Below are 26,819 nucleotides of genomic sequence, written 5' to 3'. Positions count from 1 at the left end.
CATAGGTACAGACTGTGGAGACAGTGTGTAGCGATATACGTTCGTCATCTAAAGTGGTTGCCATGGCAACCAGGATGCTGCTTTCCATGTCGTCGCACAATTCTGTATATACCTTCTTGTTTGGGCATATGCAGTCATCCCCCGTTTATTGTGGGGGTTACGTTCCAAACCCCCCCCCCCCCGCGAGAAGTGAAAATCCGCGATGAATGGATGCCTCCCCAAAAAATCGACTAGTCTGGTCTGGTCGGCTTGGAAATGACAGGGTTCAAGGTGCCGGAGATCGACTCGTCTGGTCTGGTCGCCTTGGCAGTGATCGGGTTTGAGGTGTCGGAGATCGACTTGTCTGGTCTGGTCGGTTTGGCTGTGCTCGTCCAACCGCGGCAAAATTTTATCCTTCCCGAAGCATATTGAGCACCTTAACCTTCTCCTGGAGCGTCAGGACCTTCCTCTGGCGCTTCGGTTCCTTGCCAGAAGCCTTAGAAGATGCAAGGTGTTTGGGCGGCATCGTAGGGCTTGGAGAAAAAATGTAGAAAATATTCGAAGTTCACAAGCGAAACTTTGTCTCGTGCGTTGTGTGACTGGTCGAGCGCAATGCATTATAATTTTATATATTATTACCGCGATATACTGGGGGAATCCACAGAAAAAATTAGTTCGGTTCCAAGGGAAAACCCGAGATGAACCGGGGGGCGCGATAGGTGAACCGCGATATAGCGGGGGATTACTGTATTGTGCTCACTTGTGCTCTTTTTACTGATTACAATGTACAAATACATATATTGCTTTAAAATTATTTGGATCAGACTTCACTGCAATGCTTTATAAAAAATATTAATTATTAGACCAGTCTTTTAAAGATGATAAATGTATAAACAGGTGAGCATTGGGTGTCTTTGACATCAACTCTGGTTGAGTTAGTTATGCAACATTCTTCCAACTACAAGCTGTTCCCCCTTGTTCATGTTTTGTTTCACATGAGGTTCACTGAAAACAGAAATCAAGTTGCATCAGAAAATGTGACCGTTTTTGTCAAAGTGTGCTTCCCTTTCGTTTTCTGTCTCGTTTTCACTTTTGTTCCAGTTATTGTTGCTTCTTAACCCTCAGCTCAATCCTTTTCCCCACATCTCTCAAAAATTAAAGAGCAGGTTTTGGGTCGCTGATGACTTCGCGTGATTCGAAGGTTGTAAGCACATTAATAAATCGTTGGGTATTTATTTTCTTACATTTGAAACTCAAAATATGCTAAAATTAACTTTAAATCAAAACTTTTGTCAGTGATCGAAAAACAGTCTGGAAGTTACCAAAGATGCTATGACGTCACGTTCTCTGAAAACTTCGTGAACATTCGGAAACGGCGTGTGAAGAATAGCGAGATACGAATCAGAGTGATTTCAGCGGCAATGAAATATGAGTTTTCAGCGGCAATGAAATGATGGGAATTTATACTATGGAGTTTCTGGCCCTGAGCCGTATAAATTTGAGCCACTTGCAAGTGCTAGATAACGGCCTATTTCGTGTACAAGTGGCAGGACTGACTGTCCGGCAGTTCACACTGACAGACTCCACCAGACAGATTGGTTTGTAGATTTTCATTTTCTTGTTCAATGCATAAAATAATGTAAAGTTTGATTCGTCTGTGACTTGATATAATAATTTTTTTAACCCTCTAGTAGCCTGGTGATGGCTCAGTGGTTAGGGTGGTGGCTTGGGATCCTAGGGTCCTGAGTTTTTAAGCCTCGTCGGCCGCTGAATTGATACACCAGGGGGTTGACTCAGCCTGTCATCCTTCCGAGGTCGGCGAAATGAGTACCAGTTCCAGTGTGTGTACTGGTAGAGCGGCACTGCATCAGCGACAGTCGCGCTTCAAGAAATGATAGCTACCCTGCCAGCTAAGCTGCCATACGACCACCACCAACCCTCTAGTCACTCAAGAGTCAGAAATAGAATGAATCAAAAATGGACCCAAATATATTATACACCCCAGCCTTGGCGTTCAAGTCTTTCTGACAGCTGAGCCTTGACCCCAGCGAAAGTGAACAGTTAGAACAAACCCCAACTTTCAAGAGACTGTTATGTCATATCTATCTATAATTCCGTGTGTGTGCGTGCGCACGTGCACTGTTTCTCGACAACCACTGGTCCGTCTAATTGAAACTTGCCAGGTATATTGCTGGGGACCTGTGGATGTGCCTTTTCAAGGTTTGATATTAATCGGACAAGTGCTTCCCAAGTTATGGCCATTGATTTACCAACCAATGACAGGACATGTTGCTGCGGAGGCGTGGCCGATGGGGAAGAGATTCTCAGCCGCCTTCCCCATTACGGGTCACAACGTATGGACTTCCGGATAGTGTATTCTAATAATTTCTCTTTGTTATGCGCATTTATAGATAAACACAATGCCCCAATCCGGTCGTCGTTTACGAGAGTGAAGGAACTGCCTGTGTGGTTGTTTGAAAGTTTTTTTTTTTTTTTTTTTTTTTTTTTTCCTCTTCTCTTCTCTTCTCTTCTCTTCTCTTTGTGTTTTTCCTTGCGATGACATTGCAAAAAGGCACAATACGTTGGCACTAATTGAATAATTGGCCATTAAAACTAAATTGCAAATAATTGTAGGTGACAGTGTGAGAAGATGAAGCAGGAGCCAGCTGAGGAGGAGAAGGTGAATGGTGGGCACAGCGTCTCACTTGAGCAGTTGTTTTGAAACAGAGCTCACTCATTGCGTTGCCTTCATAATCCTCGGCTGTGAAATGGTCACCACGAATGACAAGTCTATCCAAAGGGTCCTCTTTACCCATTTTCTTTGGGGGAAAATTCGCCCGTTTTGTTTGTACAAATCTTATCCACTGCCGGCGAATGTTTGATTCATTTGGGAATCGGTGGGAGCGATTACCCATTTTCCAGCCATTTTTGCAAAACATGACACACGTACGAGGCATGATGTACAAATATCCAAATAACTTTGTTCTACAATAATTCAAAATAAAAAAGGATAATGTAGACAGTTGCAAGCTCAAAAAAGCGAAAGAACGGCCCGCTCAACTGGACACTTCTTCAATGAGCGAGTGAGCTTCCGCTTTGTTTTGGAGAACGTGACGTCACCATCCATATATGGGCACACGGCTGTTTTTTTTCAACAGCCTCGAGAAATAACTTCGGAGTTAAATTTCATTAACTTTCCCAATAGTTAAGCAACCACAATAGTTTGCATCGAACTATTTAATGCACATATTGATAAATTTTCAGAACATGTTTGGTGACCCGCAACCTGCTCTTTAAAACAAAATATCTTCACCTGGAATAAAAACAAACAAGAACATTGGGGGTGGAAAAAAACAAAAAAAAACCCAACAACATCAGAAAGAAAAAAGAAATTTCAAACCTTCACTCATTTTCCTATACATTTGCAATATCCCCAAACTTAATGAAATGTTTTTCTTCCTTAAAACCTCTTCACATTTCAAAATAAAATAATTTAAACGCTTCCAAAATGTATCTTAAAGTGCCTTACTCTGCTTATTATGCCATCATGAACAACCCATTCATTCATTCTTCTTCATCAAAATCTCTCGGTTTTCTCTTTGACACAGCTTAGTTCCCAAAACCTCCACACTCCTAAATGCTTAGTTCATCCAGCCTACTCTTTCACTTGCAGCCAAATGTTCCTCCATGCCCTCGACCAAAAACACTCGCTACCACCCACCTATGAAGCCGATCGCAGGTTATCCATTCTGAGAATCCTGAGGCGTCAATTCGGCAGAGGCTTTGTGCACACGCCAAAATTTTTCCCTTCAGGCCAACGTTACAGCCTGACACTACTCTCAATCTCGGCCACTGCTGATAAAATGGACATCATCTGCTGAACTAAACTTTTCCTCCCACAGGACTTCCCTGAATCCTTCGTGTCTCTCCCTGGCTATTTTCTCCTCTGGTTTGATCGGCCTTCACCTTGTCATGGCCCCGGATTCAGAACAACTTTGTTGTCAAACCGATGCGAATTTGAATGCAAGATTGGAAACTAATGCTTTTTTTTCAGTAACTCCTGAACCGAAGACGCCAGTCTCTCGAAGTCGGGTCTATCGAAAGACCCCCATTCCTCGCAAAACCAATGCAAGCAAGTTATCCTTTGAACTGCCACATTCATCGTGCAAAGAACGGCAAAACTTGTAAGTTCTTGATTAATTCCAACTCTCCTTATTTTTGTTTGTTTCCCTTTTATTGTTATTGTGCACCGCTTCTTCCCAATTCCATATCCAGGCGATGCCTGACGTCATCGCCAGGCACCAAAGGAAGGGAGTACTAGTTTTTTACTCCGTTTGTTTTCTTGTTTATTTGTCCGGGCGACATCTCAGCCATCCTTTGAGCTCGGAAGCTGATATTTGAACATGACAGTGAACAAGTAATTTGGCTGTAAAGAGTATTTTTGATTTATTAATTAATTATTTGATTACTTTCTTTGTTGTTTGCCCGGGCGATATCTCTGCTATCCTTAGGAAGCTTGAAAGCTGAAATTTGGGGACAAAAGTGAAGATGTGCTTTAGCCAAAACGTTATGTTTTTAATACTTTTTGATTAATTGATTGATTACCTAATTATCGATTTATTAATTACTTTATATTATTTCTCATCCTGGCAATATATGAGACTTTTTTTTTTTTTGCTCGGAAGCTGGCTGATATTTTGATCTGAGTGACCAAGTGATTTTGCTATAAAGGGTATTTTTGATTTATTGATGAATCAATCAATTAATTATAATTCATTTTTCGATGAATTACTTAATTTTCAAAAAGTTACAGATTTGGATGAAACGGTTGTGGTTTCAGTGTGCTATTTGGAAATTGATTGAGAAATGAATGTTACAATTATTCGTTATTTATTTTAGTTATGCAATTAATCAATCATTGTACACCGCTCCCTCCCAATTCCGACTCCATGTGCTGCAAGGTAGCATTGCCGGGCGCTGAAGGTTCCCCGGCGATGTCGCGTGCTTGAGGATTGTTATTTATTTATTTTGCATGGGGGCGGTGTACTTTGAATGTACTGCTTCTTGGTATCATTTTGTTTGATGGAATGTTCCTGTGTTTTCAGTGCCTTGACATCTGATGAAGTAAATGAGACACAACAAATGATGGTAGGAAAAGTGAGATTTGGTATCTATCTGTAAGTGGATCTCTGAGTCTGATGGATATTTTAAAGCTTAAAAATGTTTTTTTTTTGTTTTTTGCATACTGATAGTTTTGCATTTATTTATTTATTTTTGGAAGTATTTGAGGCTCAAAGAAGAATTTAATAATAAAGGGCACAGCAATGGAGCATGGGGACCTTGCATACAAGCAACACATGGAGAAATGGGTTAGGAAATAATACGGCATGATGGGAAGAGACGTAAAGATGGCATAATGGAACATTAGGCTAAGTATACAAGGAGAATGTCAGTGACATGAAGAGCTGACAAATATACGTGGAAGATTGGTTGGATAGGAGAGGATAGTTGGTGAAAATGAAAAAATATCTGGAATAAATGAGGTGTCAATGGCTCGCCATTTTAAAGTAGTTGAAGGAACATTGGATGGACTCTTTGGTGTGATTCTCCATGAGAGGGAAGGGACAAAACGTTGAAGGTGAGCAGTTTGCTTGGATTTGTGGTGGAGTAACAAGGTGTGGCTTGCTGGCTGAGCCAGACAAACCGAGGGCAGGTATGGTGAGTCCAGATACGAAAGGATTATAAATTTGATAGTCCATTAACTTGTCTGGGCTGGGGGAACAGCAGACCTTGCCCTTCAGTCTCTGGCTGTTAAAGGTTGTAATTTGCCTGTGTGCTAGATTCTACAGTGGATGTGCTTTTTCTTTCGGCAGGGTTTGCCTGAGGAATACCTCTTGGAAGTAAGCAAGAGCTCGGCATCTCCATTGAAGCATGAGTCTACATTATCACTCGCTCTACAAGGTTGGATGTTTCTTGGATGCATGGATCTTTTGAATGTGTTGCTTCCCCCTCACCCCCCCTAAAAAAAGAATTAAAAAAAAATTATTTTCCTCATGGGCACGTGATTATAGACCACAATGTCCTGTTATCTTTCCTGTGGTGCTATGCAAGCCCCGAAAAGGGCACACGTGATGAAATTGGTTGCTGGATTTGTATCGCATTGCTTTTTGCCATTGGGGGAAATGATAAAAATTATTTTGTTTCATCGGGTCATTTTTACTTATTTTTTGAAAAAAGGGGGGGGGGGAATTTATTGGCATGCCCGATATATTTGTTAAAATGTAAAGATACCCATTCTGCCATGGGAGAAGAACCAGCTTTTCGATGTTTGTCACTTACGTTGGAGGTTGTTTTTAATCCTGTGATATCATAATGGATGTAAATAGCTGCTGGACACGTGAGCGACTCGACCAATCCATTTCACATCTGCTATCAGATCACGAGGTGAGGATTGGGCCAAAATTATTTGACAGCATTGGAAAAATGCTGATTTGTGCCTTGTTCTTTTGCACTCGATGTGATGCAAGTCATTTCATAACACCAAAACATGTTTACATAAATGGAAAAATAACAAGAATGACCGCACTGTAGTCACAACCTATGCCACGAAAAAAAAAATCCCTGGACAGTGAAGAATCAGCAGAGGGTCTACAGGCCGAAAGTGATCGGCTCACCAGAAAACCAAGATGGTGGCCTTATCATTTTTGCTCTGTGCCATGGTGGTTGGAGTGAATTGACCAAAGTGAGTGTGGTCCGGCAGCTGTCCGACCAATGGGTGCACATTTCAAAAATCGACCCCGAACGAGAACCTCAGTGGCCCCGACAACAACAATGCGGAGCTCTTGGAGACCTGCGACATGTCGCAGATAAAAAAGAATCAAAAGCGTGTGACATGCCCTGTAAGTCAGACAAAATGGTCAATGCCCTTGATTTGACATGCAGTGATAGATGTTCCTTCATGTAACTCAACTGCATAAAACTTCAAACAGTAATGCTATCAGCATTATTGGTGCATCATCAGGTGTCGTGAAGAATGCAAATCGGTTTTCCACGGGTGTGTGCCATCTGTGCTCTGATGCAACATGACATTTTGAACTGCTTGCTTGCTTGCTTTCAAAATTATGATGTGTCTGAAATGGTTTCACCTCGATTTTTGGATGAAACGTTGCACAGGAAAAGTTCTGTTCATCCCAAGTAGTCATGCATACTTCTGCGCTGATTCTTTTTCTAATCCACCATCCAAAGCTGGACATGATAATTGAGTTGAGGTCTCAATATTCCTGTATAACTTGAACGCTCCCTTCAATTTATCAATGTTTTCCCCTGTGTATGCAATACACATTTGCTTTGGTGCTGTGCTGACTACTTGCGTCTCGTATTCGCAATCCTTAGATCAATCCTGCTGCATTGCACATTCCAAAACTGATTTTGCATGATGTGGGCTATATTTTTTTTTAGCTTGTTGACAACTAAGTCTAGAAGACCTGTTAAAACGCTAATGATGTTCAGTCAGTGGGTCCATGAACATTTTTGGTTTGTTTCAGAAATTTTTTGGAACATTAAAAGTGTGACCGATTTGGTAGATCAAGGGAGTACAGTTGATGTCATGGACCTAGAGACTTCTAAAAAACATTTGATAAGGTATCACATCAATGACTGTCAGTTGAGGTAAGGGATTTTGAAGTTATTTGTGGACATGCATACAACATTGAGAACTGGCTGAGGGAGAGGAAATAACATTTGGTTTGTTCGAAGGACCATGTCATACAGGGAAGTTGCAAGTCATCGACAACCTCCAGGATCAATACTCAGACCAAAAATAATTTAATTTTTTTTTTTAAACCGAGCATTAATGTAATCTCTTGATTTAGTTTTATCTTGATCAATATTTAATTTTTACCTCTTGATCTTTATTTAATTTATTCCAAGTTAAATGTTAACCTCTTCATGTCATTAATGCCTTCTTACTTTGAAGAACAGGAAAGAAAGGGGGAGGAGAGGACAGTGAGTTTTGGTGGGGACAGTCCATTTTAGACCCCTTTGATTCCAAAGAGCCCTTTAGACTCTTTGAGACCCCTAAGACTCTTAAAAACCTACCTTGTCACTTAATGCAGCCCAAGGCCGAGCGTCTTTTCCACTTGGGACTATTCCTTATTCCTGTTGCCCATGCCCAAATACCTTGCACTTCCCAATATTGAATTGCATATGCCAATTTATTTGCCTATACAAATGAGTCTCTGCTTTTCTGAATTTGAATGCTCTTCTCTTTTGAGTACTGATCCTTGAGGTTGTCCACGACTTACAACTTCCTGTCTTGCATCACCCTTCGACCAGACAAACTGAAGTTTCCTCTCCCTAGGCCAGTTCTCCATGTGGTGTGCATGTCCACAAATAATTTCACAATCCCTAACCTCAACTCACAGCCTTTGAAGTGATACCTTATCAAATGTTTTCTGGAACTCTCTAGGTCCATTGCATCAACTGTAATCGCATAAATCGCGAATGTTATCGGCTTGCTGGGAACTTCAAAAGCTATACCCTACCTGATTTGTGTTGTCTAACTTGTTTGCTCCTTGTATTGTTAATTATCTTACCAAGCATACAAGGCTGGGTAACATATTGTTTTTGCTCTGTTTATTTTTAGGTCATTTCTAACAAGATGACCTAATAAAACCAGTCTCGATGTCCGTCCGTACGTACGTCCTCATTTTTTTCTTCCGATGTTCTTGATATTTGGTATGTGGGTAGATGTCGATGAGGGATGCACGATGGTATGACCTTTGACCCGATTGAAGGTCAACGTCAAGGTCATTCCAAAGTTGCAAAATCGTCCATTTTCAAAATCTATCTCCTCCGCCGTTTATTATCCGATCTTCGAAATTCCTTCGGATTCTGATAATATGGAACAATATCAAAATTTGGTCAGGCCGGTTTTTTGAAATTTGTCCTGGTTATCGAGTCACGTGTCTTCAAAGTTGGAAACATCGTCGATGTGATACGGTCAAAAAAAAATTCGCCCGATCTTGATGAAACTTGGTATGCAGGTAGGGGTCGATTAGTGATGCACTACGGTATGACTTTAGACACGATTGAAGGACATTCCAAAGTTGAAAAATCAGCTAATTTCAACATTATCTCCGCCATTTATTATCTGATCTCGGCGGAATTTCCAACGGATTATGATAGTAGGGTACAATATCTGAATCTGTTCAGGTCGTATTTTTCGAATTTGTCCTCGTTTTTGAGTCGCGTGACTTCAGAGTTGGCAAATTGTTATGTGGCCGATCTGTGCAGTTCCAAAGAAAACACTGCCTTGAAATTCAAGATCTCCAGTGATCTAAACTACAAAACTTTGCGGTGTTTGTCCCAAATTACCGCCTGCAGTCTTTACCACTTCCTCTTCATTCTTATTCCCATCCGCCAGTGATTTACTGACACGCTCTTCAGTGGGCTTGAAAAACACTCCCATTGAGTTACTATTGGTCAGGCGGGCTGAAACACAGTCTGAGTTGGCCGTTCCCTTCTCTTCTTGTTCAAACTCGTGGTCTCTGCCAGGGTTTGATCTGAAACCAATAAACTGGAGACCTTGGTCTCACAACTTACAACTTACCGAAACTGAGCTTCGGCTCCCTACCAAGCTTCGGCTTTTACCAAGTTTCGGCTTTTACCAATACTTAAGCTTCGGATTCCACTGAATAAGCAAGCTTCCACTTCCAGTAATCTTCAGATTTCTCCAAGCTTCAGTTTGTAATAATCTTCAGCTTCCACGAAGTTTCGGCTTCCACTCGGTTTCGACTGTACTTAAAGTGACCGGGTATCCTTATATTTGTATTGTACATATGGATAGTATCTGCCATGTCAAGTCAGCTTCACCTGTGACTTTATATCGCCATTTTACGTAGAAAATACTTGACAGCGACGAAAATACTTAAAAATATGTCACTTTAACTTTGTTCTTTTTTGCAGGTACAGTAACGAACAGACAGCGCCAACAAATGAATGGGAGACCATATGTGCATTTACTAGGCAATCAAACAATTATATATTTATCCGAAATTACGAAATCAAACTTTTCCGTGATTATATTTTTTGGAGAGATCGATACAATGTTGATTGGGTTATATAAAAATTAGGGGGGGGGTTCTGGTGGGGTGTCGGCGTTCTATAATACTTGAATACTTGCGGCTCCAGTGTCAGAGTTATGGAGTAATAACGCAGCATCAAAAGACTTCCTATTTTGGCCTGGTTCCGCGTTATGACATCTCTATTTCCGGTTTTCAATAATTTTTTGTGAATACAGTTCCTAAACCGTATGTGCCGGAGCTTGAGGATACCATGCACTGATAAATTTCAGACACACAATAATGGTTGTTCAATATAATCACCAAGTAATTTTCTATTAACTTCCTTGTACGAGTTATGACATCGTCACCATTGCTGGTTTTCAATATTTTTGTGAATACAATGCCTAAACCGTATGTCGGAGTGTCATGATATCACATAATCATATTCGTAGAAACAATGAAGACTTTTTCAGATCACCAATAATTTTTATTCTGCTACCTACTGGTTCCGAGTCATGATGTGATTACAGAGATGATCTGTCCCTCCCAGGCCTATTTTTAGGTCATCTCTAATGAGATGACCTAATAAAAACAGTCTCGATGTATGTCCGTCCGTCAGTATGTACGGCCCCATTTTTTTCTTCCGATTTTCTTGATATTTGGTATGTGGGTAGATGTCGATGAGGGATGCACGACGGCATAGCCTTTGACCCGAATTTAGGTCAACGTCAAGGTCACTCCAAAGTTGCGAAATCGTCCATTTTCAAAATCTATCTCCTTTGAATCCACAGACTCATTTGCGTTAAATTGTATTTTCTCGTATTTTAATTTTTATATCCAATTATACCATGCTTACTGTTTTGTGTCACAGACACGAATGTGAGAGGAGATCGTGGAAGGCAAAGTTTTATGCTTCAACAATCTCATTCGACAATGCAAGCAGTGGTTCAGCATCAGGTGAAATTCAAGATTTCAATTTGAGAAACAACTTTATATACATTGAATATACATTGTCCTTGAATATACATTTACACCATGGACACTTGAGCACTTCATTTCTCTACCCAATGTTATTTTGTTCGCCCACCCATGGTTTCCTTTTGATTCTACTTTTTAATATTTTTATGTTCACTTTCTCCACATCTACATGTAAAAATTGCTTTGGTAAATCTGGTGCATTTGCAATGTTCACATATTCTTGAGGGTTTCATCTTTTTTGCATTTTGACCCTCTTCCCCCTCCATCTTTATACACCAATCTGAATGCCCCCACTCCCATTTCCTCTATCAAATGTGCTGCATCGTTGGCTCCATAGTTTGCCATACTACCAGAGCATTCCATTCCGTAACCAGAATTGGTCGACATCGACCATTGACACTGGAAGATTCAGTGGAGCGCATACCTCCACCAGGCTGAACAGTTTGTTTTATATCCCACTGATGGTCTGGATCTGCATCTGGATTATTCATCCTTGACACTCACCAAAATATAATTGGCTTGTTCTTGTCAATAACCCAATTCTTCCACTAAGTTTTGCCATGATCCATCCACAACTTTTTGAAATGTCATGCTATGTATTGTTTTTGGTCCTTCCTCAATTGTGAAGAATCACTTGAAAACTTAAAAAAAAATTCTCATAACCAGATCTTTCCCAAAAGTGAATCCATGTCACACACCCAACCGTTCCACCAAGTTTTGTCAGAATCCGTCCATAATGTTTTGAGATATTCTGTGATGTATCATTTTTTTGGCCTCATCTCTCAAGGGTGAAGAATCGCTTAAAAATTCTGATATCTGGATCTTCACCAAAATCGAATCGATTTGTCCTTGTGTACCAAAACTATCCACCAAGTTTGGGAAATCTTGCTCAGAGACGGACAAAGAAATAGGGGTGAAAACATAATCTCGCCCACCTTCTGTGGCACAGGTAATTAAAGCTTAAGTCGACCAGGAAGCATCCATTCCCAATAACAAAAGTACAGTCAATTGTCACCAATTCAAACAGTCATGCTCCAAAGCCTGTGGCGATACAATTTTCTCCAATAAAACGATTTGCACGTGGCATGAATAATACTTTGCGATGGCTCATTTCTGTCTGCATTGGTGGATTGTTTAAACGGTGGGTTTTATTAACTTGAAGTTGTCCAAGGTTTGCTCCTTTGCCAAGGGTCTGACATTTTGGGCGTTGGAGGGATTGCTCTGACAGGGCCAATGCTCAAAACATCAACTTTTCTTTACTTCCCACAGTGGTTAACATGTCCTTGTCAGCTTCTCTTTGATAAAACCGGTCATTTAACTAAAGTATACAGGCCACTGGAGATTGTCAATTGCTGATGTGGACTTGCATCGTGACCCCTTCCCCCTCACCCACCCCACCGCCACCTCCTCCCAATGAGGGTTGGGAGACGACTTGCAATTTTGTCTATGTACGTGGCATAGTCAGTGTTAACCACTCACCCCCTGCTGAAGGGGAGGGGGGGTGTTGAGTGTGAGAAAAACGATGACAGACACAGCATAGTGCAAGTGACTCACGGACAGTTTTTTTTGGTTTGTTTCTTTCTTGGATGCAGTTGGTATTATTAGTCAACTGAAACTTGACTAAGCTATACTAACCAAATGTGGGACTCTTGTTATGGGTGTTCACCCTTTGTAAAAGTAAGATGGCCTTTGAATTCGATTTGCTGATGCAGCTTTTACCCCCCATAGGGGTTAGTATACCCTTATCAACTTTCAGTTGATAACTCATCTCATTTAAATTATCCGCAGATGCAGATTGGCTCTTATCTTGATGCATGCGTGCACATGGTAATCAAAGCACTACTTTCTATGTCGCCAAATAAAACCTTATTGGTTTTTAGTTCTGCCGGTTTAAAAAAAAATGCAAAATTTTAAGGCCTAAATTCACTTTTTTTTATAATTTTTTTTTTTCCCTTTGTTAACTCCGTAACATTACTACTTGGACATTGCATGCAGTTGTTACAAATGCATAACCAGTGTTGAGTCTCAATTAAATTCAAATGTGAAAACTTATTGGATACCTGAATTGATGCTAACTTGAAATAATAATCAAATAAAAATGTAAATGCTCTACTTCAATTACAATGTCAATATTTGCTATGATGGATTTGTGGACGAATCTCCCTTTCTCTTGTACTCATCTGGGTAGTACTGGCTCAACCCCTCACCCCCAACCTTTAATCCTGTGTATGAAATAAACTGATAGGCCCTGTTTTTAAATTATAAGTGTGAACTCTGCAAACATGTTTCAGAACAGATTGCATTTGGCAGCAGTGCCTAATTGATGGTTAAAAGAAGATTCCCTGAATTTGTTTTTCTATTAGTTCCCATGTTGAACAATGTGGGGTTTTTTTTTTGGTTTTATTTTGTTTTGTTTTTTTGCTACTGGTAGTTGGTAGGTTGCCTTCCTTATCTCCCAATAACCTTTGATCACCATTAAAGTAATTATTTTCACATTCCCCTCTTGATGCTGTTTTTCTAACCAGCCAATTCAAACAGTTTTTAATTTTTTTTAAATTTCTTCATTAATGATTGCTTTTGCCCTTTGTTTGTGTGAAATTTCAGAAAATGAGGAATGAATATGGTGTTTGCTTTTACTTTGTGTTGATTAATTTGATCCACTTTATTAGCAGATGATGTTCTTGACCTTGCTTCTGTTTTTCTCTCCTAAACTGTTATGTATGTATTTTTGTTTAATATACATTTTTTTTGTTTGTTTACAGCGGCAATCCTATTTTTTCACTCCACCAGAGCAACACACAGTCCATCGTGTGCATTCAAATGAAAACCTCATCAACTTCTCCCCCGTTACACTTGCAAAAGCAGGTATTATTGTTGTGATTTCTTTATCTATGGAAAGATTATAATTATTAACCTCCGCCATCGAAGATCGGAGGTTACTGTTTTCACCCCTTTCTGTTTGTTTGTTTGTTTGTTTGTTTGTGAAAGTATTACGGAAATACTCCTAGACGGATTTCGACGAAACTTGGTGGGGGGGGGGTTTGGGGGGTCGGTATGATCCAAGGATCATGCCATTAGATTTTGGACTTTGTCCAAAATCCAATATGACCGCTATGGCGGCGATTTTGACAAAAGATTTGAATTTTTTATAGCATTTCTACATGTTTTAAGTGATTTCCAACCCCCCCCCAAAAAAAAATTATAGAAAAAAAATTTTTGCAACTTTTTTTCAACAAAATTTCGATTTTTTTATTTATTTTTTTTTTGCATTTCTACATGTTATAAGTGATTTCCAACAAAAAAACATGCCAAAATTATAATTGCGACTGATTTTGGAACTTCAGGTGGATATACCCACGTAAAATCAATTTCTGTCTCAAGGAATCTAGTTATGACGAATGAATTGAGTATGTGAAAGTTAAAACGGAAAGTTGCAAGCTATAACTCTGTGAGCACTGTTGACGTCAAATTAAATGAATAGGATATCAGGTTCACTTGAGTGACCAAGCAGTATTGGCGGCGGAGGTTTTGCACTCTGCCGAGTGCTCCCCCTCTAGTTAATGTTATTTTTTCATTGATCAAAGATGCATAATAGCTTCTACATATACCACATGCAACGCAAAGACAGAAGGCATTTGGCTCCGTTGATACCTATTTGTTATTTTTTTCCTCGATACAATATATCGGTGGGGGTCATACTAGTATATACCAGTAGTAGGGTTGGGCACACCGACTTTTTCTCTGTTATCCCGTTGAAAGGAGTTTTTATGGCCATTTTTCATGCTGATCATGAATCCGTTGAAATTTTTGACCTAGGATGATGTCTTCGGTTGGTAAAATGCAAAAAATCAAAATTGCCACCAAATTTACCCACTTTTCAGGTAAAATTTGATAATTATGGCTTACTAGGGCATGTAATAATAATATTAAATTTGGTGGCCATTTTGATTTTTTTGCATTTTACCACCCTAAGAGGGTTGGGCACACCGACTTTTTCTCTGTTGTCCCATTAAAAGGAGTGTTTTTTAATGGCCATTTTTCACACTGATCACGAATCCGTTGAATTTTTTGACCTCGGATGATGTCTTACGAAGGAGAAGTAACTATGTCTTACTTACTTACTAATGATGTCTTACTCTTACTAAGAAGCTTCAGGAGAAGCTTCATGGCAGGCATCATGGAGCTAAATCTAAGTTCAAGAAGATCGCTGTTGGTTGTAGAACTGGATGTTTTGCCACCATCATTCCACTTGCAAGTAAGGCTTTTGGTAGACTGGAACCGGTTCTCCTTTACAATATTGGCCAACTTCCTGTTAACTCTTGACGTGATCTACTTCTGTCCTGAATTATTTCTGCAGGACTTGACACTATGTCCGGAATGAAGCTCTTTCAAGATGAGTGACTGTGGATTGTGAACAGCTCATTTGTTTGGCAATATCTGACTGTGACTTTACATCATCGAGTTCCTTGACCACTGTTTTTCTCGTTTCGAGATGTCACACTTCATTCTCATGGCTAGATACATGGGTTTTCAAAAAATTGCAGCTTTGTTGCCAGATATTTTCTGGATGACAAAGAATTTTACACCATATAATTCATGCACTCCTCAACTGCTGGATGGAATGAGTTGAAATTTCGTGGTTTTACTTGGGATGTGCACGGGAAGGTAGGTTTTAGGCATTGGAAAAAATGAATAGTCGCAGTGGTTTGGAAGGTGGGACTGGGACTCAAATTCTCCATGTAAGTGTGTGTCTTGTTGAGCCGCTCCTGGTGGGAGAGTGTATTACAAGTCCCAGCGGTTCACAATAGTATAATGGTCTCTGTATGAAATCGAAAACTACCTGGTCGATTTACTTGCGTGCTCCATTTTATGCACTCCCAAACGGCTGGACGAAATAAGTTGAAGTGTTGGTTGTACTCTCAGTGTGCATGGGAATGTTTCACCAAGTTGGGATGGTCACCTGCAACTTAGTTTTTTGTTGTTTTTTTAAACTTTATGTTAAAGTGGAGAATTACATAAAAACTAGAATGGCACTCTTCGACGTCGCAACGTCGAAGAGTGCCATTGCAGCAGGTCTGTCCAATGCATTAAGATTGGATTTTAAAATATTTTTTTATATATATTTTTTTTAATTCATTCTTAATTTGGGCTAAATCGGTTCAAAAAAATTATAGCCATTTCATGCATTAAATTTATTTATTTATTATTATTGGTTAAATCAAACTGACTTACATGCCTGATATTTGAAGTGTCTGTCCTTGATTTTTTTTTTTTAATTATTAATATTATTATTATTGCCAGTATGTTCAGCCTCTCTCTCAAACCTCAAAGGCACATCCGAGTTTCCCCGAGCAATATTCCTGGAAAGTTTCAATCGTGCAAAATAAATAATAAAAAATAAATAATTAAATAAATAAACATTAATTGTGAAATCATAGCACAGTGTCTTGTCATTGGTCGACAGATAAATGGCCGTAACTTGGGAACCGCTTATCTGATTAATATCAAACCTTGAAAAGCACATCTGCGGGGCCCCGGCAAGATTCCTGGCAAGTTTCAATCGGATCGGACCGTCGATCATGCAAAAATAAATAAACATTAATTGTGATGTCATCGCACCGTGTCTTGTCATTGGTCGACAGATAAATGGCTGTAACTTGGGAACCACTCGTCCGATTGATATCAAACCTCGAAAAGGCACATCCGCGGGTCCCCGGCAATATTCCTGGCAAGTTTCAATCCGATCGGACCAGCGGTCGTCGAGAAACGGCGGTGACAGACAGACAGACACACAGAGATTGCTGGAATTGTAGATAGATTATTATTTTCTTATTGTAATCTATATTCTGTTTTGATTCTTATTTTCCCATTGTTTGTTGCCAAATTGAGGCTAACAGTGAACATTTGCCTAAATAATGAATTGTCGACAGATTAAGTTCAACATGATGAACCAAATAAGTACCTCGTATCTAATAGTACTGTTGTGCCCAAAGCTCAGATTGGTTTTGCAGAAGGCAGAAGCTTCACATCTAAAAGGATACAGAGCTGCAATTTTTTATCTCAACATTAAGTGAATGTCAGAATAAATATTTTGCATTCTGGGGATCCCTCATCACTTTGCCATGCGTGATAACGCATGCACTTTGTAGTTCCTGTCAAGCTTCATTGAACTGTTATTTAAATATGGTGCCCTGGAAGTGACATCAGGTCATGAATTCCCAGTAGCGGCAAGAAAATCTTCGCAAAAAAGTCTGATGACTTGAATTATTTTGATAAATATGTGGCAGGAGGAAATTGTAAGGATGCAATGGAAGCTTCTATTTATCAGCCTTGAAGTCGTATAGATTTGGTGGTTTTATAAGGGTTGAACATCAATCGTATTCTGTTTGTTTTCAAACAGGCCAGTTACCAACTCAACATTATTATTTATTTAATCCACGAAAGACAACTTAGCGTAACCACACGTCTTTGCCAGTGTTGCACTTTCCCACAATGTACTCAACAGAGTTTGAAATCTCATAACAAGTGAAAGTTGCTGCAAAAAAAGAGCATATGGAAGGCCATGATTATTCTGATGAACTCTGGTTGGTCTGGCGATGGTGGTTGTTGTTAGTTAGTTTATATATGGCCAGTCTTTTCTGTGGAAAAAAAATATGCTGCCTTTGGAAGACACTTGGTAGTTATCACAGTAATTGTTTGGGGGTAGAAAGGAAACTATGGTAATTTGCCAAAAAAGTGCTTTATCAGAACAATGACTTTTGATAATTTAATGATAAATAATGTATGGTGTTTATTACCCTCACTCAGAATGCAGGATTTTATATGAAATTTTATCACGTGGGGACATGGTTTCAAACCCTTCATGCCGAGTGTGGTGCTCGCAAACCATACCATCGTTGGAGTTCGTTACTGACCTCTTCAAAGTAATCTCAAACGTGTTGCAAACATTGTTATGTTGGTGAAAAGTCGATGCTATTCCTCGCTGCACTGTGCGATAATAATCAGCCACCTACTTTTTCAAATTGGCCGTCTACTCAAATACTTAATGAGAACCTTGGGCTTTGTCTCAAAGGAAGACCATGGTGCAGTTTGGAGTGGCAGCCTGAGTGCTTGGCCATTCATCACTTGCTGTCACAAAGAGGTGCTCCTGGGTTAATTGCTTTCTTGTCGGGGATGTTAAGATCACCAAATAACTTTTATTCCCACTTGACCCTTTTTGTGTAAATGGATTCTGTTTCTGTCATGCAGGCTGTTCTGCAGCTTGAAGGTTGCCAATACTTTTGGCAATTTATTATGCCGAGTTATTTGCTTTGGCTTTAATTGCACTGACTCTTTATTTTTATTTTTTTGAGAAACCAAATCCGTCATCTAGTGCAGCAGGAAAAGTCTGATTTTATATAAAGCAAGGCTTTGTCCTTGCCCTGCAAGCTTTTCTTAGGCCTCATTATCCGTAGCTTGATGTATTATCAATGCAAGGTGCTGTCAAAGGAACTTGTTATCCATAGGTTGTGTGATGTATTTATCTCTGTGACACAATTCAAATTTTATAGTCCTGGCACATAATCTGTTGAGACCGTTCAAAGCTGGCAATTACCTGGTTTTTACAACCGTTGGTGTTGCATTTCCGGGACGTGGTGTTACAGAAGGATATTCATTTGCTATGGTTGCTTTAGCTCAGAAACCAGAAAAGCCAAGCCCATAACTTATCTGCGCCATGCCATGGGGATTGGCATTTGGAAGCACCAATATCACTTCCAATTTTGGCTCACCTTTCACTTTTTATGTAATTTTGCACATGTAGATGCTGCGTGTACAACAGCTTCATTTCTTTTTATACCTCTGCTAACGAAGTCGCCAGAGGCATGATGTTTTTGGGTTGTACGTACATTTGTCCATCCATGCTGCTTTTCTCGCTTTTCTCTGCAACCACTTATCCGATTGACATGAAATTTGTGCCATAGGTGTGACTACTCATGTGGAATGTTTTTATGATAATGATGATGTTGTAGGTCACATGGTGTGGCAGCCATGTTGGAAAAAAGGAAAAACTTTGGACCTCTGCATCTCCAAAACATGATGCATCTCCTTTTGATAAGACTCTCACATAAATCACAATCATTGATGGATCTTACTCCATCTGTTTCCACTACCTTTCCCGGGAGATGATTGCATGGATTAACTAGGATGTCACTCGGTACAGCGCATACCTCTGCCATCGAATATATTTGTCCTTGTCACACACCCAATCTGTCCACTAAGTTTCATCTGATTCCGTCTAACTTTTTGAGATATCTTGCTCACAGAATCACTTCAAAAAAAAAAATCTTGTTTCCAGATCCAGATATGGATCATCACCAAGGTCTAATCAATTCCTCCTTGGCACACACCCAACCTGTCTTCCGAATTTTGTCAATGTTTCTATCACGTTTTGAGATATCCTGCTCATAGACTCCTCTTTGCTCTCAGGCTTCAGCCACTACTCTGTTTCGTTGAGCTCGCCCTGGAATATATCATATTTCTTTTATTTTTTTTAAATTATTTTCCTTCATTTTGAAATCGTGAAAAAACTTTTTTTATATGCAGTGATGAATTGTTAATTTGAAATTGTATGTGCTGAGGAGAAACTGAGTGCCTTTTGTGGCAAGTAAGGGTCCAATGCTGCTAAGCAATTGCTGCCTTTCCATCCACTTCCGACATGGTAAGTGGCAGTGCGGTGGCTGTGTCTGCCTGTTTGTGAATTGGGTATAACGACCTGCATTGTAAGGACAAATTTGTCTCTGAATGCATCATAGCGTGTCTTCCGTTTGGAACTTTTTAGTATTTTATTTTTATTTTTTCCAATTGCTTTACCAAAATAACTTGGTTTTGGCTGCAATCTTCCTTGGGTTAACTGTAGGTTTTTTTTCTTATGATCTTTGAAATGACTGACCTTCTTTGTTGGTTGAACACAGTCCCATGAAGCCTGAGTTTGACCTCTATTACATACTTAATCTGCAGTGAAAGTGAAATGTATGGCTTGCCTTTCACACTTCAGTTTCATTATTCTTTTAATATTTTTTGTTTGTTTGTTTTTAATTTCAGTAACATCCTTTGTTTGCCATAATAACAGTTCTGAATCACCAGGTCATTGTTATTGAAAGTTTTCTGTTCCAATAAGTTTGGCGCTGCTTCGCATTGTTTGCAAAAGTAGATTCATTACCAATGTTTTTATTTGTTTTATTATTTAAATTTAATAAAAACAAAACAAACAAATGAACCAAATGAGCAGAGAAAGAACAGGAGACATTATCAGGAAAGTTTGTCATTACCAACCAGGCCCAGAAGGGACGATTCGCCATCAGCAGAAATCTGCGTCAGAAAGTTCATAGATTGAGTCGGGCCCATGGAGGCACGGAAATCTTGCTGAAGTGCCATGGCTGGTGAGAGAGGTACCAACACTCAGACAATTTACATTTGAAAAAAATTCCAGAAGTTTAGTGCTATTGAACACCACACCACCCTTGTTACACCACCCTTGTACATCACCCTATTTAACTTGTCAAAGTACAGTACAGCAAAACTGGAGGTTCTTGGAAGTGCAAAGAAGGTGATGTGTTCAAGTATGAAATTCAATTTAAATAAAATAAATTTATTCTGTAATTTCCCGCCGTTTTTACCACTGTTGACGCAGTGTCTGTGACACCTCCTTATCTAATACGTTGCATTAGTTATTCATGCCTATTGTTTGTTCATGTCTGGACCGGAGAGCTTGTGAGTTAAGACTTGAGAAGAAAACCTTGTGAAGAAGAAGAGGAAAACGTGTGGTGTTCTGATGTAACATGAAACAAGTTGAGCATTTTAAAATGTAATTGAAGGCTTTTTAAAAGCAAATTAAAGGAATGATGGGGAAAGAGAGAAAGAATGATCGAAGGAAGGAAATAATAGGCAGAATGAGTTCATGATTTTCTGGAGTGAAAATGTATTATTATTTTTAAGTGAGGAGCGGGAAATAAGATATGGTTGATGAGTGTGAATGACAACTCGGGATAAAGCACATGGCGTCAGAACAGCTAGAATTAATGTGCCTGCGAGCTGGGGCCTTGGAGAGCAGATTGAACACACACAGGGACACAAATTTAATAATACACCACAACAACTGGGTTAAACAAAAATATTGGATGAAAATACAACCAACAATATGATGATGAAATGATAAAAATATGTCAGATCTGGTTCTGAAATCTGAGCTTTGATTCACTGGAAGGAGGCATGCAAGAGCCAATGTCCAATGCGCTCAGACCTGGAATTTCAAGACCTGGAACTTCAAGCTCAGGAACCTGGTCAGAGATCGGATTGTTTGGGAACAGCAACGCTTTGACATCAGTAATTCCATGACAAGTTGAAATTGGAAGCAAGCTCACTGGCCGGATCATTTACAGTATTTCTCGAAAGTCTACATCCCCTTTCAAGGTATTCACCTTTTGTTGCCTTGTTGACTGGAATTAAATTTCATCAAATCAGACTTTTTCCACCTTTATTTGCACATCATAAAACGCAACATGCAAGTGAAAACAAATTCCTCAAACATTAGAAAATTAATTAAAAATCTGAAACGAGAATATCTTGGTTGGGTGAGTGTCCAACACCCCCCCCCCCCGAGTTAATACTTGGTGGAAGCACCCTTGACATAAATTACAGTTGTGAGTCTGTTGGGATTGGTCTCTACCAACTTTGCACACCTTGATTGTGCAATATTTGCCCATTCCTCTGATGTTCACAAAACTGTTCAAGCTGTCAAGTTGTGTGGGTCGCGATGATGGGACAGCATTCTTGAAGTCATGCCACAGATTTTTGCTTTGATTTAGGTCGGGGCTCTGACTGGGCCACTCAAGGACATTTATCGTTTTGTTCTTCAGCCATTCGAGTGTAGATTTGGCTGTGTGCTTCGGGTCATTGTCATGCTGAAAGGTGAACTTCCGTCACAATTTCAACTTTCTTGCAGAGTGCAGCAGATTTTCCTTTTGGATTTTTCTGTATTTTGCTCCATTCACTTTCCCGTCTCTGCTGATGAGAAAAATCCCCATAACATGATGCTGCCGCTAACATGCTTCACAGTAGGGATGGTGTTCTTTGGGCGATCGTGTTGCATTGGGTTTGTGCCAAATGTAACGTTTTGCGTTTTGGCCAAAAAGTTCCATCTTGGTTTTGTCAGACCACAAAAGTTATTGCCACATGGCCTCAGAAACTCAGGAGTGTTTTTTTGCATGTCTCAAATGGGACTCAAGGTGGGCTTTAAAGTATTTGCTTCCTTCTTGCCACCCAACCGTACAAGCCAGACTTGTGGAGTGCTTGAGATGTTGTCACATGCACACAATGACTAGTCTTTGCTATAAAGGCATGTAGCTTTTTCAAAGTTGCAGTTAAAACAGGACAGATAATGACCCTAAACTTCATTTTGAGAAAGTCAGCAGAGAACCCTGAGAGACCCTGCCATCACGCCAAACCCATAACCGGAAGTCTTGATCACTTGTGTTGCAGAGATGCCATTCTCCAAAATGGGAAATGCTATAAAACAGTCCTTGTAACAAAGTCATGGCAATGCAGACTTTAGAAGTACTGTAAAGTGGGGCTATTTTGAACACTTTTCTCTCATTTTTACAATTTAATGGAAAATTATAATGCAAAAGATATCCATCAAAAGAACAGTTTTTGGGCTGTGTAATTACCTTTATTTTGCACTGTTTAAACCTGGATTTTTTTTCTCTCTTTTTCTTGGTGTTTAACATCACCTAATGGTTGGGGTGACTGAACAGTATACAAATGTCGCTTTCAAAGTTGCCTCAACTTGGGTTCCTTTTAACATGAAAAAAATTAAATATATATGTATATTTTTAAAGTTTATTGACCACACTTGATCAAACACTTACTATTTTGACTCACTTAACAAATTGATGCATCTGCATCGTCTGGAGAAATTATTGACTAACTCCAGTAGTTTGACCAGCTTTCGGTAAGTGAATGAACAAGCATATTGAAGTCAATTATGTCAAAGAAAAGCCCCCATGCTGAAACGGCTGTTGCATTATCCACAAGTACTCACTTCCTTTGCTCACGAAGTGCAGTTGGATGACCTGGTTTGTTTTGGTGTTTCCCACAAATTTGCTGTGGCAATGTCCCCAATGATTTTCTATTTCTTACTCACTTTCCTTGTGCTGAGATCACTTGATTTTTTTTCCCCGCCCTCACGGCTCATATTATTTGGTCATTGGAGTGGTTTGTGTGCTCGAACCATCTTCCTGGGCAAGCTATTTTCACCTGAAAATTTATTAATTCAGTTTATCTTGCGATTGTATAGCCTTTGAGCATTACTTTAAACGAGTTTCAAATCGTCCTTTTTGTACTTGTAAGCAACATAAAATGTATTGTGGTGCAACGTGGAACACTGTTCAAATTTACCTCAAAATGTGTTCAATGTTGCCCCCCAAATATTCAACTTATGAACTACAGTGAAAGTAAGTGTGGCACACATCTTCACAACAAATTAGGGTAAGATGTGGTTACACATATAGATATTAAGTCAATCCATACACTGTCAGACCACGCTATTGGCGGGAGATGCGTTCCTGGAAAATGCCGTGAATGTTGGGGCATTGTTTCAATGGGAAAAAAGGGATAGGTTCCTGGTGGTTCATGACTCATAAGGGAAAACGTAAAATAAAAAACGTGGAAAAAAAGCGAATGTAGAAGCAGGCCGCATTTTACCAACAGCATATAGCGAGGTCTGACAGTGCTGTATTTTTCAGCGTATAGGTCAATCCTTTTCCTTTTTCTCCGGAAGTCCGGGCCTCGACTTATCCTCAGAATCATTGTGTATCTGTTTTTAAGACATTTAATTGCACAAATGAAAAGAAAATGCAAAGTGATATTTTTATGAAATGAATTGTATAAATGTTCATTTAAAACACATGACAGCACAATGTCGTGGATGCTTTCCTAGAAAGTGGAATGTTCAGCAGATGAAATATTCCCATGGATGTAGTGTTATAATGGGGTGATGCATTCTCAGGGCCCACTTTCGCTCACCCTCACATAACTTTAACCTCACTTAACTACACATTTGAGACAAATATTAAACAAATCAATGAAGAACAAGTGAAATACACAAATGAACAGTTGCAGTGGTACTCACCAAAATGTACTGCCGAGGCTGCTTGTCGGGATGGGAGAGGTGGGGGTGTGGAATGCAGGGGTTACATGGAGGGAGATCAGACCTTCATGTCTCGGATTGACTGCTCGAATAATTTGTGGGCTGGGAAGACAAATGAGAGGTAAGCCCAGAGCGATACTGCGCTTCTCCCACCATGGTCGGCCTTTCGGGTGAGTCGTGTGGCGAACCTGGAATCGAGAAATTTCCGATCGAGTAATCTCATAGCTGCGGGGCGAATCTGGAGCAGAGAAGTCTTCACTGAGGTGCTGACAGATTGTGCGATCATACCGCTGGGGATTAATACGAATACAGTATTTGCACAAAGACTAATCTTGTGTTGAGAAAACCAAGAAGGCTAAAGCTTGGTGGACAAACATTGAGTGCTTGTATTTCAATGTCAGGTGTTCCATGTTTATTCAGGAGTCGTGAACTGTGACAAAATGTAATGTGCTTTGAGCCAGTGCTGGTTATGATTCTGTAGATTGTTTTAAATGCTGTACCTCTATATAATGACAAACATGTTGAAAAAAAAAAATTTTTATATTCCTAATTTATCCGAAAGGTCGTCCCACAATGTAATTTAAATTTTTTGCCCAAAACAGCTCATTAATATTCATCACTTTGTAAGTAGAAGTGAGGGGAGGAATTAACACTTTTATTGTACTGACTGACAGTTTTGCTCATTACCATAGTTGATTTAGCTTTGTCTTGTACTCCAAATAGACTTTTCTATGAATGAATGAAAGAAAAATAGGAAAATTAGTTAATTTGACTTGTAGGCTAAAAATACAGCACCTTTGACCAAGTAGAAGTTTGCACATCAAAACGCCTGCCAATTTCAGGCTGCAATTTGAAATTCACTGCAGAATCGACACAAAAAATAAATGCAAATAATTTACAGTTACCTGCAGAAGTATTCACCCTGACCACAAATGCCACAATGAGATGAATTACAAATGATGTAGAAACAATTTTTCCAAATGAACTTTTTTATTCATAACTGAAGAGATCAAACTAAACACTATTGTAGTTGAAGGAGGTTGCATGTCAGGAATACATGCAAAAAACATGCACAAATCAAAATCCACTGGTTGCAAAAGTATTCATTTCCTTCGCTTAGTACTTACAGCTTTTTCAGCAATCACTGTGACGAGTCTTTATTGGTAGGTCTACCAGATTTACACAGTGAGATGGTGAAATCTTTACCCATTCTTCACGCGAAAATTGCTCCAGTTTTGGAAAGTTTGATGGGGCTCGTCGATGGACTGCAATCTTCATGTCTTGCCATAAATGTTCAATTGGGTTCAGGTCAGGACTATGACTGGGCCACTCAAGAGCATTTATTATCTTGCCAAAACGAAGTTTTTGCAAGATATGTTAGTCAGCTTGTATGTTTTTTTTTTTTTGTCTGTAATCACGTATCGATCACTCTGCAGAGCACAGTTATCATTGGAAATTTTTGTAACTTCGCATATCAGAGTCCTATAGAGGTCACTTTCAGCGCATAAAATTTTCAAGGTCAAAGGTCAAGGTCACTTTGTCGCAAATCAGGGGAGTCGACGAAACCCTTATTTTTTGAGTAATTTTGATCGGATCGTCTTCAAACTTCATGGGAATATAGTTCATGGTCTGGCGCTCAGCTGATTAATTTTTGGTGGCGATCAGCCTTGACCTTCATGGTTAGCGCTGGAGGTTGAAAGTTTTTGACCCCAAGGTCAAATTTTGAAATCTTAGGTACCATATCGTGTAATACCTCAAATTGAACACCTCGATGAGTGCTTTCTAGATATGTCAAGCTTGAGACATTGTGACGTTATGAGGCAAAGGCGTATTTTTCATGGTTACTCTGTAGAACGATTCTCATCGGAATCTCTCGTAGGCAGATATTCCTCAAGGATTCGCTCCTGGTGGATAGCAGCTCTGTTCACCTCAGTGTGACCTTAAAGAAGTCACACGTGGTCACCTTTTGGCAAGATACGGGTCACCCCGCGGGTGACATTGGTTTTTTTTTAAATTCTTGTTCAGTTACTCCAGTGTGACTTTAACTTTGTGCTTCGGATCGTTGTCCTGCTGTAATATGAATCTCCTACCCAGTTTGATTCATGGCTGACTCAAACAGGTTTTCGCCAATAATTCTCCTGTACTTTGGACCATAAATTGTCACTTCTATCCTGACAAGTTTTGCCAGTCCCTGCTTATAAAAAACAGCCCCTTAACATGATGCTGCCACCACCATGTTGGCAGTGGGGATGGTGTTGACAGAGTGACGTGCAGTGTGAGGTTTTCACCAGACGTAATATTTTGAATTTAGACCAAAAAGTTCAATTGTTGTCTCGTCAGACCACAAAATGTTTCTCCATACATCTGCAGTGTTAAGATGCTTTCTCGCAAACTCCATACGAGGTTTTTAATCCATCTTTTCAGTAATGGCTTCATAATTGCCACCTATCCATAGAGGCCAGCTTTGTGAATGGAATGGGATGTTGTTGATTGAAGACTTACCCCCATCTTGGACACAGAGCCTTGCAGATCTTTCAAAGTCATTGTTGGATTTATAGTGACATCCTGAACCAGTTTGCTGCTTGCCTAGTTGCTGTGTTTGGATAGCCGAC

The 26,819-nt window shown here is 39.7% G+C and overlaps 1 protein-coding gene across 4 annotated transcripts in view; it reads left to right on the top strand.

Moving 5' to 3' along the window:
- The window catches only part of DLGAP5 (DLG associated protein 5), a 73,233-nt gene that overhangs the window by 33,102 nt on the left and 13,312 nt on the right, over positions 1-26,819 (top strand). For all 4 annotated transcript variants that reach the window (XM_085885157.1, XM_085885166.1, XM_085885150.1 and 1 more), the window contains exons 10-14: positions 4,034-4,163; positions 5,085-5,127; positions 5,853-5,940; positions 10,915-11,000; positions 13,784-13,886. In XM_085885157.1, the coding sequence (XP_085741283.1) occupies positions 4,034-4,163; positions 5,085-5,127; positions 5,853-5,940; positions 10,915-11,000; positions 13,784-13,886 (450 nt within the window). The remainder of the gene's footprint in view (positions 1-4,033; positions 4,164-5,084; positions 5,128-5,852; positions 5,941-10,914; positions 11,001-13,783; positions 13,887-26,819) is intronic.

This window comes from Eptatretus burgeri, chromosome 1, assembly GCF_056783735.1.
Source record: "Eptatretus burgeri isolate ZD-2024b chromosome 1, Ebu_testis_v1, whole genome shotgun sequence".
In the NCBI taxonomy this organism is placed as follows: Eukaryota; Metazoa; Chordata; class Myxini; order Myxiniformes; family Myxinidae; genus Eptatretus; species Eptatretus burgeri.
Note: the sequence above shows the minus strand (reverse complement) of the source record. Positions and strands in the feature narration are given on the sequence as shown.